The 18,507-nt window shown below is 52.6% G+C and overlaps 1 protein-coding gene across 2 annotated transcripts; it reads left to right on the forward strand.

Annotated features, from left to right (window-relative positions):
* Positions 1-167: 167 nt before the first annotated feature.
* RXRB (retinoid X receptor beta) lies at positions 168-16,541 on the forward strand. 2 transcript variants are annotated; one of them, XM_079963608.1, is made up of 10 exons: positions 168-402; positions 4,854-5,086; positions 6,522-6,675; positions 7,881-8,060; positions 10,615-10,784; positions 11,428-11,557; positions 14,034-14,166; positions 14,276-14,367; positions 14,472-14,577; positions 16,259-16,541. In XM_079963608.1, the coding sequence occupies exons 1-10, from the start codon at positions 375-377 to the stop codon at positions 16,404-16,406; spliced, it is 1,374 nt and encodes a 457-aa protein (XP_079819734.1). In that variant the 5' UTR covers positions 168-374; the 3' UTR covers positions 16,407-16,541. The 2 variants fall into 2 exon arrangements, with proteins under 2 accessions (XP_079819734.1, XP_079819733.1); XM_079963607.1 differs by having other exon boundaries at positions 255-402; positions 10,615-10,847.
* Positions 16,542-18,507: the final 1,966 nt, after the last annotated feature.

Consider the following 18,507-nt stretch of genomic DNA (forward strand, 5'->3'; position numbering starts at 1 on the left):
GCCGGGTAACCCCCTCTCCTGGCCTCGCGCGGTGCCTGCTGGGAGTCTGGCCCTGTCCCCGAGGCCCCTTCGCCCGGGAGGAGGAGGAGGAGGAGGAAGAGGCGGCGGCGGCGGCGGCGGCCCCGCGGTGCATGGTGGGTGAGCGGGCGGCTGCGGGGCGGGCAGCGCCCGGCGGAGAGGCCCAGCGGAGGCCGAGGCGGGGGCGGCGGGGGCGCCTGGGCCTGCGCGCCAGGGGCATTGTGGGTAGGCCCAGGGAGGAGGAGGAGGAGGAGGGGGGGGAGGCCGCGTCGGCGTCGGGACGAGGCCCGGAGCCCCTGGCGGCGGCGGCGGGGTCGGGGTCGCGGCCTCCCTCGGGATCCGCCCGCGGAGCAGCCATGGCAGACCCGGGACGGGCCGGAGCAGGTAAGGGGGGGGCCGCCCCTCCCCCCCCAGGGACACGTGATTAGCCTCGCAAAAACAGAAGGGGGGGTCCTCCTCTCAGGAGATTAGGGGCGGGGGGGGGCATCTGCTGTGGTTTGGGGCGCCGTGTTCGCGTGTGCAGAGAATAATAAGGGTTTGCTTTGATTCTGTTTTCCCTTCTCTATTATTGTGCATTTTGCCTTTGCGTTGTTCGCCTGTGATCTCCGGGGGAAGCGCGAGATTTAATTAATAACGACAATAATAATAATGATTTGGGAAGTCCTGCTGCTGCTGCTGGCAATAATAATAATAGTAATAATAATAATAATAATAATAATAGTAATGATTTGGGAAGTCCTGCTGCTGCTGCTGGCAATAATAATAATAATAATAATAATAATAATAATAGTAATGATTTGGGAAGTCCTGCTGCTGCTGCTGGCAATAATCATCATCATAATAATAATAATAATAATAATGATTTGGGAAGTCCTGCTGCTGCTGCTGGCAATAATAATAATAATAATAGTAATGATTTGGGAAGTCCTGCTGCTGCTGCTGGCAATAATAATAATAATAATAATAGTAATGATTTGGGAAGTCCTGCTGCTGCTGCTGGCAATAATAATAATAGTAATAATAATAATAATAATAATAGTAGTAATGATTTGGGAAGTCCTGCTGCTGCTGCTGGCAATAATCATAATAATAATAATAATAATAATAATGATTTGGGAAGTCCTGCTGCTGCTGCTGGCAATAATAATAATAATAATAGTAATGATTTGGGAAGTCCTGCTGCTGCTGCTGGCAATAATAATAATAATAATAGTAATGATTTGGGAAGTCCTGCTGCTGCTTCTGGCAATAATAATAATAAATTATTATTAATACCCCACCCATCTGTGGCTGGGTTTGCCCAGCCACTCTGGGCAGCTTCCAACAGAATATTAAAATACAATAACCTATTAAACATTAAAAGCTTCCCTAAAGAGGGCTGCCTTCAGATATCTTCTAAGACTCCCGCCCTGTCTGCACAAGGGTTGCAACTAAGAGAAGCAGCAGCATTAGGCAGAGACCCAAGCGGTGCAGTTTTCCTCCTCCTCCTCCTCCTCCTCGCTTCCCTGGCTTAAAAACAAGAATCCTAGAATTGCAGCCTTGGAAGGGACCCAGAGGATCATCTAGCCCAACCCCCTTGCAAGTGGGATTAGGGAAGCTCTCTCAGAGCAGCCCCCTCGCCTTGCCCCTCCTTTGGGGCTGCAGAAGATGCTGGAGGAGCAGGATTTGGCCATGGTGGGCCTCTGCTCTGCACCCCTTGAGCTCTCCCAGGCAGTTTGATGTTGCACCAACATAGACGCACAGGGTTCCTGAGGCAAGATTTAACTGCAGCCCAAGGTCCTTTCTGCCACCGGAGAAGCAACAAAACCCAAACTGAGATTGTGAGGGGAGGTGTGTGTACGTAGAAGGTGGGGGGAGAGTTCAGTCACCCTAACACCAGTGTTAGAAGCTCAGGTGTATAAGCTGATCGCCAAAATGGCACCTTTAAACTTAGGTTTTGGTTGCCACACAAGGGATTGTCTAAGCGCTAATTTCCCCCTTCAATTCATTTCTATATCAGTTTATATTTTAAAGTATTCTTGGAATACAGTGGGGTGTAGTTACTACATTTATATCCCACTCTCTTCTCCACGGAGTACATGGTACACCCTTATTCCCTACAACGACCCTGCGAGGTGGGGAAAGAGGTTGTGACTGGCCCAAGTTCACCCCGCAAGCCAGGCCCTCGCCTGACACTCACCGTTACCCCCCACTGGCTTCCTAGAGTCCTTCTGCTGTGGGGCAGCTATGAAAATTAAGTAGATAAATAAATATGAAGAAAGCCAAATGTCACTTAGAGAAGGATCTGAAACATTTCCTTTGGAAGATTGAATTAGTTTTATCCTGGATGGTTTTGTCTGATGTGTGAACGTGCTGCAAGCCACCTTTGAGATTTGTTCTTTTGAATGTAAATGCAGCGGTACCTGGGGTTACATACGTTTCAGGTTACAGACTCCGCTAACCCAGAAATAGTGCTTCAGGTTAAGAACTTTGCTTCAGGGTAAGAACAGAAATCGGGCTACGGCGGCAGCGGGAGACCCTCATTAGCTAAAGTGGTGCTTCAGGTTAAGAACAGTTTCAGGTTAAGAACGGACTTCTGGAACAAATTAAGTACTTAACCCGAGGTACCCCTGTAAATGAAATGAATAATAAAAACAACAAACCTCGTTGGGAAAAAATAAAAGGACATTCCATTGTGGCAACCATAACCTAGATTTAAGGTGCCATTTGGCAATTATCTGTGAGTTGTGAACATTGTGATCCAATACTGATTGCTGGAACCCTCAGGAGGGGAGAGGCGCTGGCTGGTTCCCCATTGCGGCGTCTGATCAGCCATTGTGAGAACATGAGGCTGGGCAAGATAGATGGGCCCCCTTTGGCCTGGTCTAGCAGCCAGGCTCAGCTGATGTCCTTCTGGTCTGAGTGGCCTCCAGAGAAGGTCCCGATGGCTGCTCTGCCCGGCCAGACCCCAGTTCCCCGTCTCAGGACCTCAAAGCAGCCCAACCCCATTTCCTTCCGCCCATGCTCCCCCAAGCAGGGAGGGCTTTCAAAAGAGGAACACACACCTTGCTCTGAACAACTTTGTGCCGATCCCTGTGAGGGGCAGGAGATCCTGGGCCCCCTGGAACTCACCACCACAGGACGCTTGGAGACTGTCTGCTGCGCAGGTGGCTCCTGGCAGAAGGGCTGGGGTTCGTGTGCTCTGCTGCCAGGAACAAGAAGGGTTTTGCAGCTGTTTTGCCCTGGTAGTGCCCTGCGCTAATCCCGAAGCTTGGGGTGTGCGGAGCTCAGCGCGCCCCAAGCTTCTGGGTGCCGGCAAGCTCTCCGCTAGCCATGGGAGAGCCACGCGGCTCTCCCACGGCTAACGGATAGCTTCCTGAAGCCTGGAAAGCGAGAGGGTTCGGTGCGCACTGACCCCCCTTGCTCTCCAGGCTTCAGCGAAAGCCTGCATTCGCCCCATAGGACGCACACACATTTCCCCTTCATTTTTGGAGGGGGAAAAGTGTGTCCTATAGGGCGAAAAATACGGTAATCAAAAGGCTGCTGTTCACCCCCGATGGGGCCCTTTAACTGGGGCTTGCAGGTAGCACACTCCCAAGAAAGTTTTCCGGGCTTCTTCAGTGGTCTAATCTCAAAGTCTTGATACGTATATTGATATTCACTGATAATAATTCAAACCAAATCTTATTAGAAATAGCTTAATGCACTTCTAAATGATCAAATAAATCAAAAATACATATTCATTATACATAAAATCAAAATTTTGTAGTACAGAACAGCGGCCTGTCTCTTTACAACTCCACTAGCATCTCTCGGTATTGTGGATAATCACCGAATTTACCTTTTGTTGGTATCTTCATGAACTTATCTAAAAAACTGAGTTAAGCATTTGAAAAATCTATTGAAACCTGACATTACAAGTTCATTTTAGGCTGGGTAGTTCGCAAGTCTTTGTGGCTTTGTGTAATGTTTTGTATTTTTCTCAGAAGGTTGATAAAGTATGTATAATTATTGTTCTGTGTATATTAATTGCCAACGTGTTGCGTGAGTCGCACTACTAGGAACAAGAAGAGGGCAGAGTCCGGGGCAGGCGGGCTCTGCTGCGGGGAGGAAGCTGCGTGGGGGTGCGCAAGTTGTGTGGGAATGATCCTGAAGTGGCAGCTTGTTTTGAAGGAAGGAGGAAGTGGCCGTTGCTCAATCCACCAGCTCCCTCTCCCACCGAGCTTCTGCGGTTACTCAGAGCAGGCCATGTGAAGAAGCATAGAACAACAGAATTGTGGAGCGGGAAGGGACCCTGGGGTGTCATTTAGTCCAGCCTGCTGCGATGCAGGGGTCTTGTGCCCACCGTGGGGGCTTTTATCCCGCAGGATTTGCTCACCTCTCGCTTGATGGTTGGGAAGCTCTTTCGTGAAGAGAGTAGAACATAAGAATGTAAGAGGAGTCTGCTGCAGGATCAGGCCAAGGGGGGCGTTGAGAAGCTAGGAATCAAGATAGGCTGCCTCTGGGACTGGAGGTTCCATAAAAAGAATCAATCTGTTCTAAACTTCCCAGCGTTTGGGTTCCTTGGCTCTCTCCGAGCGCCAGCTTCTGACTGTGTACAGGAGGGAGGGAGGGAAGGCGCCTGGGCGCCGGTCTCCTGGGTTCCTTCCCCACCAGAGGCGGGCGGCCAGGAAGCCCTTGAGTCTCGTGGCGCCTCTTGCGGGGTTGCAAAATATCCGGAGTGAGCAGTTCTGGGGAAACGGCGGAAGGGGTGGAGGCTGCGGGGGCTCATTTCAGACTTGGGTCTCTCTCCGGTGTGTGTCTTCACGAGCACAGAGGGGTGAGAGTCACCTTTAACGCTCTCTCTCCCCTTCCAGGCTGCCGGAGTCCGGATAGCTCTTCTCTCAGTTCTTCCCCACCGCTGCGAGGCACTGGAGCATCCCCTCTGCCAGAGCCCTCGGCTCCCCTGCACCCTTCCATGATCGGCTCCGCCATGACCACCTCCATCAGCGGCCTGGGCTCTCCCTTCCCTGTCATCAGCTCCTCCATGGGGTCCCCAGGACTCCCAGCGACACCCTCCATCGGCTACGGACCTGTCAGCAGCCCCCAGGTAAGCCTGCTCACCGCCGCCGCCCTCTGGGAGCTGGGTGAAGGGGAGCAAACGGGCTGGGAGCCAAGATCTATGCCTTCTGCGCCATGATTGGCTCCCAGTACATTTCTGAGCACAATTCAAAGTGTTGGTGCTGACTTTTAGGACCCTAAACAGCCTCGGTCCTGTATATCTGAAGGAGCATCTCCACCCCCATCATTGTTTTTATTATTATTTGTGTGTGTTTTAAATTACAATTGTATGCTTGGCAATTCCTGCTTGGCAGGGGGTTGGACTCGATGGCCCTTGTGGTCTCTTCCAACTCTATGATTCTGTGATTCTATGCTGTGGGCTTCCCTGAGAGCTACAGATGGAGCGCAGTATACAAATTCTAATGAAAAATAAATAAACAGAAGAAGAAGTAAATAAACTTGGTGACCACTTAGTTCCTGGGCCCAAGTCAAAGTGCTGTTTTTGACCTACAAAGCATTGCTGTTGTTGTTATAATATTTATTTATACCCTGCCTTTTTCCCTGATGGGAATCAAGGCAGCTTACAGATGAAGTAGGAGCAGCTAACAGCCTAGGAAAAAGGAAAACTGTCATAAAAAACAATGTTAATAGAATTAAATGCAGGCAGATGGATAGGCAGGAGGGTGGTAGTGTGAGAACGGGGCCTTTTCAGTGGTGGCTTCCCATTGCAGAACACTCTTCCCAGGGAGGCTCACCTGGCGGCTTCGTTACACGTTTTCAGGCTCCCGAGGGGACAGACATTCCTCTCCAACCGGGCCTTTGACTTTTATTTTTTACTTTTATTTTACTATGGGGTTGTAAGTTGCTTTGGATTGCCATGGCAGAAAATGCAAACAAGGAATTCAATATGTCAGTAATAAAATGAAAAATTATTTCATTTCCTCTCGTTCACATATCCTGCTTGATTGTAAAAACAAAACAAAACCCAATCAAGCCTCAAAGCGACTTACAGGAAAGAAGTAACAACAAAATTCTCGCCAAGAGAAATTGACAGCAATACTTTCAGACTGTCAATAAAGTAGAATAACAAGTTACAGGGGCCTTCTCGGTGGTGGCTCCCGCCCTGTGGAACGCTCTCCCAGCAGATGTCAAAGAGAAGAACAACTACCAGACTTTCAGAAGACATCTGAAGGCAGCCCTGTTTAGGGAAGCTTTTAATGTTTAATATTTTTAGTGTTCTGTTGGAAGCTGCCCAGAGTGGCTGGGGAAACCCAGCCGGATGGGCGGGGTATAAATAATAAACTATTATTATTATTATAAATTATTATAGACTAAGAACTAAGGCACATTGGGGGGGAGGCGATTCGTCGGGTTGTGAGACCTAAGTTGTTCAGCACTTTACATCCCGATCGCTGCTCCTTGAGTGAACGGTCAGGCCAGTCTTCAGGCCGTGCGACTGAGCGCCCTCTCTGGCCCTTCCGCAGATCAACTCCACGGTCAACCTGTCGGGACTCCACTCGGTCAGCAGCTCGGACGACGTGAAGCCCCCGCTGGGCATGCGGGTGGTGGCCGGCCACCCCCACGGAGCCATCATGCCCGGGAAGAGGCTCTGCGCCATCTGCGGCGACCGGTCGTCAGGTGTGCGTGCGGACCTCGCAGGAGCCCCAGTCAGCGGAGTTGGTGTCTCGGGGGGGGGGGGCGGGGGGCGCTTGGGGCAGGGCGGTTAGTTCTGGCTTGGGTGGGGTCAGGGCTCGAGGCAGCGGGGAGTGGGGGAGAAGTCTCTGGCTTGTTTTGACGGGGAAGATGGGGAGTTGAGAGAGAGGGCAGGAGCAGCCCCTGCGTTCCCACTTGAGGGCTAGCAGAAGAATAATAATGCAAAGACTCCTTAGTGTTTGGGGTGGCAAGGAAGGGGCTGGTCTCTCTGTGTCCCCACAGTCATGGAGGGAGATATTTTGTCACTCTGGGCTCTGCACAGAGACTGGATCCGGATGAGGTCCTGCCAGATGAAGACAAGGAGGGATGGGTGTATTCTAGCCCTGCTGCCTCCCAGTCTCCAAATTAGGCAAAGCTGGTTGGGGGATGCAATAAAGTCTTAGGGACGCGGGTGGCGCTGTGGGTTAAACCACAGAGCCTAGGACTCGCCGATCAGAAGGTCGGCGGTTCAAATCCTGACGACGGTGTGAGCTCCCGTTGCTCAGTCCCTGCTCCTGCCAACCAAGCAGTTAAAAAGCATGTCAAAGTGCAAGTAGATAAATAGGTCCTTCTCTGGCGGGAAGGTAAATGGTGTTTCCGTGTGCTGCTCTGGTTCACCAGAAGAGGCTTAGTCCTGCTGGCCACATGACCCAGAAGCTGTACGCCGGCTCCCTCGGCCAGTAAAGCAAGATGAGCGCCGTAACTCCAGAGTCGGCTGTGACTGGACCTAACGGTCAGGGGTGCCTTTACCTTTACCTTCAATACAGTCTTGGATTTGTGGCATATTTAAGGAAGAAGGAATGGTTGGCCAAGGGCTGCTTTGGGGTTGATGCTTTAGGGAACAGGGGCGGGGGGAGAGATAAGGTGGGGGAGATTTTGAAACCAAGGAAATTCCTGCATTTTAGGGTGAGGACCTAGGTGCCTCCCCCCTGTATACAGTTCTGTGACCCTGCAGTATGGGCTGAGCCTGGGTTCTGGCTTGGGTGGGGAGGCCAAGGGCGTTGGAGGTGTCCTGGGGGTGGGGAGGGAGGGAGGGTGGGTGGGTGAGGAGCTGGCCCTTCCTCCTCCTCCTCCTCCTCTTCCACCCCCCCACCCCGCCCGGCCCCCTTGCTGCCCCCGCTCACCCCGTCCGTCCGGCGCCCTCCCTCCAGGGAAGCACTACGGGGTCTACAGCTGCGAGGGCTGCAAAGGTTTCTTCAAGCGGACCATCCGGAAGGACCTCAGCTACACCTGCCGCGACAACAAGGACTGCATCGTGGACAAGCGCCAGCGCAACCGCTGCCAGTACTGCCGCTACCAGAAATGCCTGGCCACCGGCATGAAGCGCGAAGGTAGCGGGAGGGAGGGAGGGGGCGGCAGGGGGGGCTGCAGCAGGGGGAGGGGCCTCCCAGGGACAGGCAGGCAGGCAGGGTGGCTGCAGGGCCGCAGGGAGGGAGTCGGCTTCCTCGTCGATTCGTGGAGCGGGAAAGGGACCCCAGGGGATCATCTAGACCAACCCGCCGCCTTGCCGGAATCGCAGCTTGAAAGATGGCCACCCAGCCTCTCCTTAAGAACCTCCCGAGGGAGGCCGTCCCGCAGTACAGCAGCTCCTTCTCTCAGAATATTCTTCCTGACGTTTAGTCAGAATCTCCTTGAGGCCACGGGTTCAAGTCCTCCCTTCCAGAGCAGGAGAAAACAAGCACGCTCCCTCCTTCATGGGACAGCCCTTAAGATAACTGAAGAAGGCTCTCATGTCTTCTCTCAGTCTCCTCTTCTCCAGCCTAAACATACTCAGCTCCTTCAACCCTTCCTCATAAGGCTTAGTTTTTAGATCCTTGATCCTCTTGGTCTCCCTTCTTGAATTGTGGTGCCCAGAATTGGAAGCAGTATTCCTAGTGTCTACTGGTCCCATCACCTCCTGGCAAATAGAAGGGGAAGAAATGGAGGCAGTGAGAGATTTTACTTTCTTGGGCTCCATGATCACTGCAGATGGTGACAGCAGCCACGAAATTAAAAGACGCCTGCTTCTTGGGAGAAGGGCAATGACAGGCCTAGACAGCATCTTGAGAAGTAGAGACATCACCTTGCCAACAAAGGTCCGTATAGTTAAAGCTATGGTTTTCCCAGTAGTGATGTATGGAAGTGAGAGCTAGACCATAAAGAAGGCTGATCACCGAAGAATTGATGCTTTTGAATTATGGTGCTGGAGGAGACTCTTGAGAGTCCCATGGACTGCAAGAAGATCAAACCTCTCCATTCTGAAGGAAATCAGCCCTGAGTGCTCACTGGAAGGACAGATTGTGAAGCTGAGGCTCCAGTACTTTGGCCACCTCATGAGAAGAGAAGACTCCCTGGAGAAGACCCTGATGTTGGGAAAGATGGAGGGCAGAAGGAGAAGGGGGCGACAGAGGACGAGATGGTTGGATAGTGTTTTCGAGGTTACCAGCATGAGTCTGACCAAGCTGCGGGGGGCAGTGGAGGACAGGAGTGCCTGGCGTTCTCTGGTCCATGGGGTCACGAAGAGTCGGACACGACTAAACGACTAAACAACAACAATTCCTAGTGTGCTCTGACCAAAGCAGAATAGAGTGGGACTATCACTTTCCTTGATCTGCAGCCTAGAATCGCATTAGCTTTTTTTGCTGCTGCATCACCCTGTGGACTCAAGTTTAGCTTGTGGTCCACCAAGACCCCGAGATCCTTCTCACGTGTACTGCTAGTCAGCCAGGTGTCCCCCATCCTCTATTTGTGCGTCTGCTTCCCCCTTCCTAAGTGCACAGCCTGACGTTTGTCCCTGTTGAAATGCATTCTGTTAGCTTGGGCCCAATTCTCCAATCTGTTAAGGTCATTTTGAATCCCAGTTCTGTCCTCTGCGGCTTTAGCTGCCCCCTCACTTCTTTAACTGGGATGCCCAGATCTGGACACGGGACTGACCAAAAGTGCTGTGCCCATTCCTGGGCGGCTCAGCGCCACCTTCTCATGAGTTGACTGTTCTGCCGTGTTGTTTTAGCTGTGATTCTGGCATTGTGGAGGGTTGGGCTCGATGGCCCCCGGGGTCCCTTCCTGTTCTACGATCGACGCCTGCCAGATCATAGCGCTTGCTGGTGACTCTTAGCCAGAGGGTAGCTTCCTTGAGTGAGGGCTTGTGCAGTGAACCAGTTGCCCACCCTCCTTTCTCTCACTGCTCCTACTCCTGTCTTGCGCTAGCGGGCCGCTGCTTTGACTGCAGAAGGTCGAGGAGAAGGAGGGCAGATGTGGGAGCCCCCAGGCAGCTGCAGCCCACCATCTGAGGCAGCGCTGGGCTCCAGGGCATAGCGGAACAGCGTAGGTCCCCGAGGTAGCTGGGGAGAGAGCCTTCCGTCCCTCAAAGCACCATCATCCAGATTTGGTTGGATTCAAACTCTGGCCAGCGCAACCCAGAGGCTGACGGGAGCCGTGAAACCAAAGCCCCGCAGGGTACCGGGTTGGGGGGGGCTGGGGGGGGGCGGTCCAGGCAGCCCAGGGGTAGCAGTTCCAACAGCCCAGTGGCGGCAGCGGTTGATCTCTGTGTTCGTCCTCCACCCCATCCCCATCGGCAGGGGCCCCCGTCCTTGCTCCCTTTGGGTTCGGGGGGAGCAGTGGCGGGGGTCGCGTTGCCTCGCCCCACCGGGCCTCCTTGGTGGTGGTGCCTCCCGTCCCGCCTACCCAGAATCCCCTTCTCTCTCTCAGCCGACGGGTTTGACCCAGAGGCAGAGAGAGAGAGAGGGATGAAGTTTGTGCTTGGGGTGATTCCTCGACTTTTCCCTCTCCCTTCTCTCTCTGCTTTCCTGGGGGGGGGTGGATTGGGACCTGCCCTCGTCTCGTCCCTCACCCCCGCCTCTCTCTGTCTCTCTCTCTCTCCCCCCGCTCTCCCGGGGTCCCCCACAGCGGTGCAGGAGGAGCGACAGCGCGGCAAGGACAAGGACGGGGAGGGGGACCTGGCCGGGGGCGGGGCCAATGAGGACATGCCGGTGGAGAAGATCCTGGAGGCGGAGCTGGCCGTGGAGCAGAAGTCCGACCAGGGGGTCGAGGGAAGCGGCGCCACGGGGGGCAGCTCGGTGAGTTGGGGTGGTGGTGCTGCGGGATCAGAACGCTCGCCCCGGACGTTTGACGTCAACGAGGTAAATACCCGCCGGGGGGAGAGGGAAATGAGGCGCGGTGGGGGGCAGGGGGTGGCTTGCTGCCTCTGCTGTGTTGGTTGTGGGCGGGGGGGGGGCAGCTGGTCCCCCGGGAATACTTTGGCAGTGCGTTGTTCAGCTGTGGAACTCCTTGCTGCAGCGGGAGAGGGTTGCCTGCCGCCAGATTTGGGTTGACTTTGGAGGGGGCCCCAAAGGCCATGCTCGGCCTCCACCGTCGGCGGCAGCAAACGCGCCCGGAACCCGTCTGCTGGAAGCCACAGGAGGACGCTGGTCTTGGGTTCGAGTGCTGCTATCAGGCTGGCCTCTGAGCTCTTGTGGTGAAGGGCCGTGTTTAAATCTAATGAATAACCACAGCAATAGGGTGCTGGTCTAGGGGGGCGGGAAGGGCATGGAGTGGCGTCCAGCTGGGTCGGGGAGTGGGTGTGAGGGGCCGAGCAAGGGTGGGTCGGGGGTCCCAGTCTCTTGCATAGCAGGGGTGTATTTTTTTTGGGGGGTGGCGTTTCTCCTGACAGAAACCTGCCCACCCACCGTCCCGGCCTCCTCCCTCTCTCTGCTCCTGCAGCCCAACGACCCCGTCACCAACATCTGCCAGGCAGCCGACAAGCAGCTCTTCACCCTGGTGGAGTGGGCTAAGCGTATCCCCCACTTCTCGGAGCTGCCCCTCGACGACCAGGTCATCCTGCTGCGGGCAGGTGAGTGGGGGAGTCGCCGGGAACCCTCTGTGGACAACCATGCCAAATGCCACTGCATTTTATCCAAATAGAGTCTGCCTCCAGAAGCTGCCAAGCCCTGGGTGAAGGCGAATTGCAGTCCTATTCTTCCCCTTCATCCTTTTCGCTCTCTCTTGCCACCATTAGGGCAGTGTTTCTCAACCTTTTTCTGGCCTTGTTTCCTTCCTCTTTTCTGGCCTTTTTCCAACCTTTTTCTGGCCTTGTTTCCTTCCCCCCCACCCCCATCCTACCATATAATAATAACCTTCCGATTGGCAAGCCCTAGGCTCTGTGGTTTAGAGTTACAGTGGTGCCCCGCAAGACGAATGCCTCACAAGACGGAAAACCCGCTAGACGAAAGAGTTTTCCGTTTTGGAGGTGCTTCGCAAAACGAATTTCCTATGGGCTTGCTTTGCAAGACGAAAATGTCTTGCGAGTTCCTGCAGGGTTTTTTTCCTCCCCCCCCCTTTTTCTAAGCCGCTAAAAGCCGCTAAACCGCTAATAGCGCTAATCCGCTAAGCCGTCAATAGGCTTGCTTCGCAAGACGAAAAAACTGCTAGACAAAGAGACTCGCGGAACGGGTTCTTTTCGTCTTGCGAGGCACCACTGTATTATAATTTATTATTCATACCCCGCCCATCTGGCTGGGCTTCCCCAGCCACTCTGGGCAGCTTCTAACAAAGATTAAAAATACATTAAAATGTCACACGTTAAAAACTTCCCTGAACAGGGCTGCCTTCAGATGTAAAATATCAGGTAATAATAATAATAAATCTTATTTATACCCCGCCCTCCCTAGCCAAGACCCGGCTCAGGGCAGCTAACAACCAATAATAAAAACATTTTGATTGAAATGCAACTTAAAAAACTAGATTAAAATACAACATTAAAGCACAGGGGAAAGGAAAAAAGATAGTTGTTTGACACCTGGTGGGAGGGCGTTCCACAGGGCAAGCGCCACTACCCAGAAGACCCTCTGACTGGTTCCCTGTAGCTTTGCTTCTCGCAGGGAGGGAGGAGCTAGAAGGCAGGAGCTATTCTCTTTGTAAACAGAACATGTTTTATTTTTAATTTTTATTATTGTATAATTTATATAATTTCACCTGTGGCCCCTTTGGAATATACTGGGAGGCCCTATGGTTGATAAATGCTGCATATTAGGGAACAGAGAATCCCTTTTTTCTGTCCCACGTTGTCAGTTTCCATACAGTGGAACCTCGGTTGTCGAACACTTTGGAAGTCAAACTTTTTGACTTTCAAACGCCAATATCCCAGAAGTGAATGCTTCCGTTTTCCAAGCATGCCTCAGAAGTCGAACGGCTTCCAAGGCACGTTTCTCCATTTTTTCCAATGGATTTTGCCCACCAGCAATTGCGCCTCAGTTATCGGACGTTTTGGTAGTTGAACGGTCTTCCGGTCAACCGAGGTTCCACTGTGTGGTTCGAAAGAATACTGAAAATCTTTTTCCGTCTTGTTGATATATTCCAGCACTTTCTCCCCAAACTTACTAAGTGTGGGGTACACTAAAAGCATCTTATATCCAACAAGCATTGTCCATATTACGTCTCTAGCAAAGGGCTACGATAGATGGGGAGTCCAATAGATTCTAAATAGTATTTTCTGTTGTGTGAGTCTCAACTCATGGCCTTATGGAACTCCCTCCCACTGGAGACAGGGATGGCCACCATCTTGGAATGCTTTGAATTAGGCCAGGGATGTCCCAACTCCCAAGAGACTGCGATCTACTCCCAGAAAAAGAAGGCAGTGATCTACCCATTATTTTGGGGGGAGTTCAGAGTTGTCAAGCTTCTTTTAGGGGAGCAGGGCAGAGTTGTTGACCTTTTCTTAGGGGGCGGCTTCCCAAAGTTATTGACTTTTTTTGGGGGGGGGGTCCCAAAGTTGTTGAGGTTTTTTTAAAAAACAGTAAGTGTGAAGAATTGCAATAAATTGCCGCTAACAGGCGAACACAACGCTACAGAAGAGAATAAAGGAACGCCCACTAAATGTGACTCTGGGAAAGAGTGAGGGGGCAGAGACATGATTCTAAACAATGTGAGCGATAAGGATCCCACGATCAACCACGGTCACCTGGGGATCGACCTGCTGGTTGCAGTCAACCGGTTGGACACCCCTGAATTAGGCAAATCCCCCGCCATTCTCTGGCTTTCTTTCTGGCCCACGTAGGACCACTCTGGATAGTTAGCCTTGGTGAAGACTTGACATTTTCATCCCCCAAAAAACGTTTTTGGCTTGATTTTCCCTTGAAGCGAGGCTGCGTTTTAATGCATTTCAATGTTTTTAATGTTTTAATGCTGTATTTGAATCTTGTTTGTATGGGTTGTTAGCCGCCCTGAGCCCGGTCTTGGCTGGGGAGGGCAGGTATAAATAAAAATTATTATTATTATTATCATTATTATTATTAGTATTATTAACCCCCCCCCTTCCTTTCTCTCTCCAGGCTGGAACGAGCTGCTCATTGCCTCCTTCTCCCACCGCTCAATTTCCGTGAAAGACGGCATTCTTCTGGCCACCGGCCTCCACGTGCATCGCAACAGCGCCCACAGCGCCGGCGTGGGGGCCATCTTTGACAGGTGCGCGCCTGGGCGGGAGGGGGGCGACGGCCGCCCTCAATTGGGGTGGGTAGGTGGGGCTTTTCTCTCTTGCTGCTGACCCCCCCCCGCCCTCCCTCCGTCCCACCAGGGTCCTGACAGAGCTGGTGTCCAAGATGCGAGACATGCGCATGGACAAGACAGAGCTGGGCTGCCTGAGGGCCATCATCCTCTTCAATCCAGGTGAGCGGCAGAGGAGGGGCCTGGGGCAGCAGGGGAGGCCTGCACCCGGGGAGGGTCTTGATTCCCTCTCCTTTCCTGAGCACCTCCGTCTCCCTCTCCGGCAGATGCGAAGGGTCTCTCCAACCCCGGAGAGGTGGAGCTGTTGCGGGAGAAGGTCTATGCCTCCCTCGAGTCCTACTGCAAACAGAAGTATCCTGAGCAACAGGGCAGGTACGGGCAGGCGGGGATTTGGGGTGGGGGGCTGCGCTGGGAAGGCCCCGCAGACAGCGACTGTGGCAAAGCCCCCTGGGATATTTATTATTCGGTTTTCACATCAAATTTTACAATCACATACCCAATACATAGAGACATGGGTGGCACTGTGGGTTAAACCACAGAGCCTAGGACTTGCTGATCAGAAGGTCGGCGGTCCGAATCCCCACGACGGGGTGAGCTCTCATTGCTTGGTCCCTGCTTCTGCCAACCTAGCAGTTCAAAAGCACGTCAAAGTGCAAGTAGATAAATAGGTACCGCTCCGGTGGGAAGGTAAACAGAGTTTCCGTGCGCTGCTCTGGTTCGCCAGAAGCGGCTTAGTCATGCTGGCCACATGACCCAGAAGCTGTACGCCGGCTCCCTCGGCCAATAAAGCGAGATGAGCGCCACAGCCCCAGAGTCGCCCATGACTGGACCTAATGGTCAGGGGTCCCTTTACCTTAACCCAATACAAAAAAACAAAATTCCAGGGAATCTCCTGGACTTCCCTCCTCCCTTAGTGGGTCCTATTGTTAATAATTCCCTCTTGTATTTTTTATTATAATCCAAATATTCTGGCATGCTCTAGTCCACGGGGTCATAAAGAGTCGGACACGACTAAACAACAAATATTTTACATCTCCATTATGTCCAAAGTTCACCATTATGCCGCAAGTGTTATTCCAGTCCTGCTAACTGTGTTGATTACAATGGTTTTTGAGATAAATTATAAATTTCCTCCCATTCCTTGTTTGGAATTTTGGCCTTCCTGATTTCTTATTCTTCCGGGCATTTTTTGCCAATTTGGCATAATCCATCCACTTCACCTGCCATTCTTCTCTGGTAGCAACTTTATCTTCTTCCCATCTCGGCCAGTAACATCCGTGCAGCTGTGGTCACATACATAAATAGTCTTTTATGCTCCTTTGTCATTTCAGCACCTAGGATTCCTAAAAGAAAAGCTTCGGGGGTTTTTAGAAAAAGTTATTTTAAACATTTTTTTTCAATTCATTATATATCATTTCCCAAAATTATTTTACTACCTTACATGTCCACCACATGTGATAAAAGTTGCCTTCTTTTTCCTTACATTTCCAACATACATTTGACCCCGTTTTAAGCATTTTTGCTAATTTAAAGGCAAAGTAACGGTAAAGGTACCCCTGACCATTAAGTCCAGTTGCGGACGACTCTGGGGTTGCGGCGCTCATCTCACTCTATAGGCCAAGGGAGCTGATATTTGTCCACAGTTTTCTGGGTCATGTGGCCAGCATGACAAAGCTGCTTCTGGCGAACCAGAGCAGCGCATGGAAAGGCCATTTACCTTCCTGCCGGAGTGGTACCTATTTATCTACTTGCACTTTGACGTGTTTTTGAACTGCTAGGTGGGCAGGTATTTACTGGGAGTTAAATACCAACGGTACATCATTTTCACATAGTTTTCTTTTAGCGTGTAACATGCTGGTAAATTTTAAATCCCAGTTCCATAACTTCTCCCCCCCCCCCCGGGATATTCTCGCTCCCCTCCCATGGAAAGGTCCAGAAAGTGGCCTTTGCGGAGGGCAGGGCAGCTGCCGAGGGAGGCTCCCCTTGCGTCCTGTGGCAGGGAGTTCTGCCGTTGACAGCTGGGGACTTTGACGCCTCTCCCCGCTCGTTCCAGGTTTGCCAAGCTGCTCCTGCGTCTTCCTGCGCTGCGTTCCATCGGGCTGAAGTGCCTGGAGCACCTCTTCTTCTTCAAGCTGATTGGGGACACCCCCATCGACACCTTCCTCATGGAGATGCTGGAAGCCCCCCACCAGATGTCCTGACCGCCCTCTTCCTCCTCCTCCCCCCAAGTCACTCCTGCCGACAGAAAGAAAGGGGGCACTTTTGTGGGGATCGCGGCAGGGGCTGGACTGGGTGCCCCTCACTCGCCTCTCTCTTCGCCACGACAACGGCCATCCCATCAGCTGCCTCTCTTCCCCCCCTGACACGCCTGCCCCCCCACACCCCCACCGCCTCCAGAAGAGCCCCCCAAGCGAGGTGACGTTGGCTTCCTCCACGGATGGATTTTTAGGGGTTCGGGACACGGGAGGGGTCGCTTTCTGGCCAGATCTCCCAGACACACTCCAGGGCTGTTGGGGGGCAGTTTACCTTTGGGGGAGCACCTCCTTGCCCCTCCCTCGACGGGGGGGAGGGATGCGGGTTTTAAAGGCATGGTACTGTGTTTGGGGGGCAGCCCTCTCTTTGCTGTGGGTCTCCTGCGCAGCCCCCCCTGCCCACCTCTGAGGCTTTTGGGGAGAGGTCTTCCTTCTGCCCCACGGAGACAAACAGTGCTTGTGAGGGGCCGGGCGGGGGGCTTTTGGGGCGCAGCTCCCGACCCCAAAGAGGATTCCCGCAACAGACTTAATTTTAGAGAATGTGGGGAGGGGCACTGTAACCTCCCGCCGACAGCCCCCTTACCCCCAAAGCAGGGGCGCTTTTTTTAAAAAAAAGAAAAAATGGTTTCTAAGGTATTTGGGGAAAGCTAAGCTTGTAGGGGGAAGGGGTCGAGTTTTTACCTCAATATTGGTTATCAGAAAATACGGTTTCCTAGATTCTTGTCCCTCTCACCCCCCAGGTAGAGGCCTAAGCAAACCCCTTTCCCGCTCCTCTCTTTCTCCCCTCACCCCCCAAAAAATTTCTGGTTTAGCACTTTGGACGTGGCCCTGTTCCTCATCTATGCAAGGAGGTGTGGAGTTTGGGGAGGGAGGGTGGGACAATAGAGAGCCCCCCTCCATGCATGCGTTTCTCTCTACACCAGGAAACCCCCCCCCCCAAAAGGATGTTCCCATTTTTTTGCCTCCTCGATTCCCTAAGAATGTCATGGACAACCTAGTCAGATGGATGGCATATAAATAATAAAATTATGATTATTTGGGGGGGGGCAGAGCTGGGTTGATGTCGTTCATTTTTCCCCCCACCTAGGCGTCTGACCTTTTCAAGGTCGGTGGGGAGGAATCCAGTGTCCCCCCCCCATATCCCTTTGGGTCTTTACTCCTCCATTCTCCTTGGGGTGTCCTGGTCGGGGGGGCTGGCGGTGACCCACATGCATGGCTCTGCTCTCTATTTGGCCTCCCCCCTTCCTCCCTCAGCATGCCCATATTCATTCATTGCTTCTTCCCCCCCCCCCCATTAATTTTATTTCTGTTATTAAACTCACACCCCAACTTGAATCTCTGCTTCTGGAACATGTTGATTTTAATAAAAGCTGCTCTTTCCGGAGGGGGGGTTCCCTCTCCCCCCTCTCCATGTGTGTGTGTGTGTGCTCTCCACTAATTTATCAGTCTCTCCCCCCCCCCCCGGACTCTGGCGTAGGAGCAACAAAACTGCTCCCCAGACCCTTTCTATGGGATTGCATGCCAACGAGCAGCAGAGCCTCTGAGCGCGCACAGAGGGCCTGCGAACATGCATGAAAGAGGCAGGGGGCTTGGGAACGGGGGGGGGGGGGGCCTCTGTATCACGGGCCCCCCTCTGTATCACGGGCTTGCCAGAAACATCCTGGGGGTAGGGCTGGGGCTGAGTGTGGCCCACAGGCCAGAGGGTTGAAGAAAGGAGGCAGAGTTTCTAGTTTAGTAAAAGGGCAAGAGCTGACCTGGTCATAGTTGATTGGCATCTGTCTCTCAACGGAGGGCGTCTTCGTGGGTGAAGTCAAATGGTTGGCAGCTGCAGTCCCTGCTCTTGTCGCTGCTGTAGTAGACCAAGAAAAAAGCACACCAAGAACTCTGGCCAATATAAATTTCAGTAGTGGTCCCTAGTCGCACATCTACCCACACTTATATTACCCCTTAAAAACTTACATGACCCCTTAAAAATTAGCTGATGAAGGTGAATACATCGAAACAGGGCCCTGTCCTGGTTTCTGATCCATAATTGACTTCTGACTTCTGC

Source organism: Podarcis cretensis, assembly GCF_951804945.1.
Source record: "Podarcis cretensis genome assembly, chromosome: 2".
NCBI lineage: Eukaryota > Metazoa > Chordata > Lepidosauria > Squamata > Lacertidae > Podarcis > Podarcis cretensis.

Coding starts and splice junctions, on each gene's coding strand:
- RXRB (XM_079963607.1), top strand. CDS start 375: ATGGCAGACCCGGGACGGGCCGGAGCAG. Junction 6,676..7,880: donor CTGCGGCGACCGGTCGTCAG/GTGTGCGTGCGG, acceptor CCCTCCCTCCAG/GGAAGCACTACGGGGTCTAC. Junction 14,368..14,471: donor CATCATCCTCTTCAATCCAG/GTGAGCGGCAGA, acceptor CCTCTCCGGCAG/ATGCGAAGGGTCTCTCCAAC.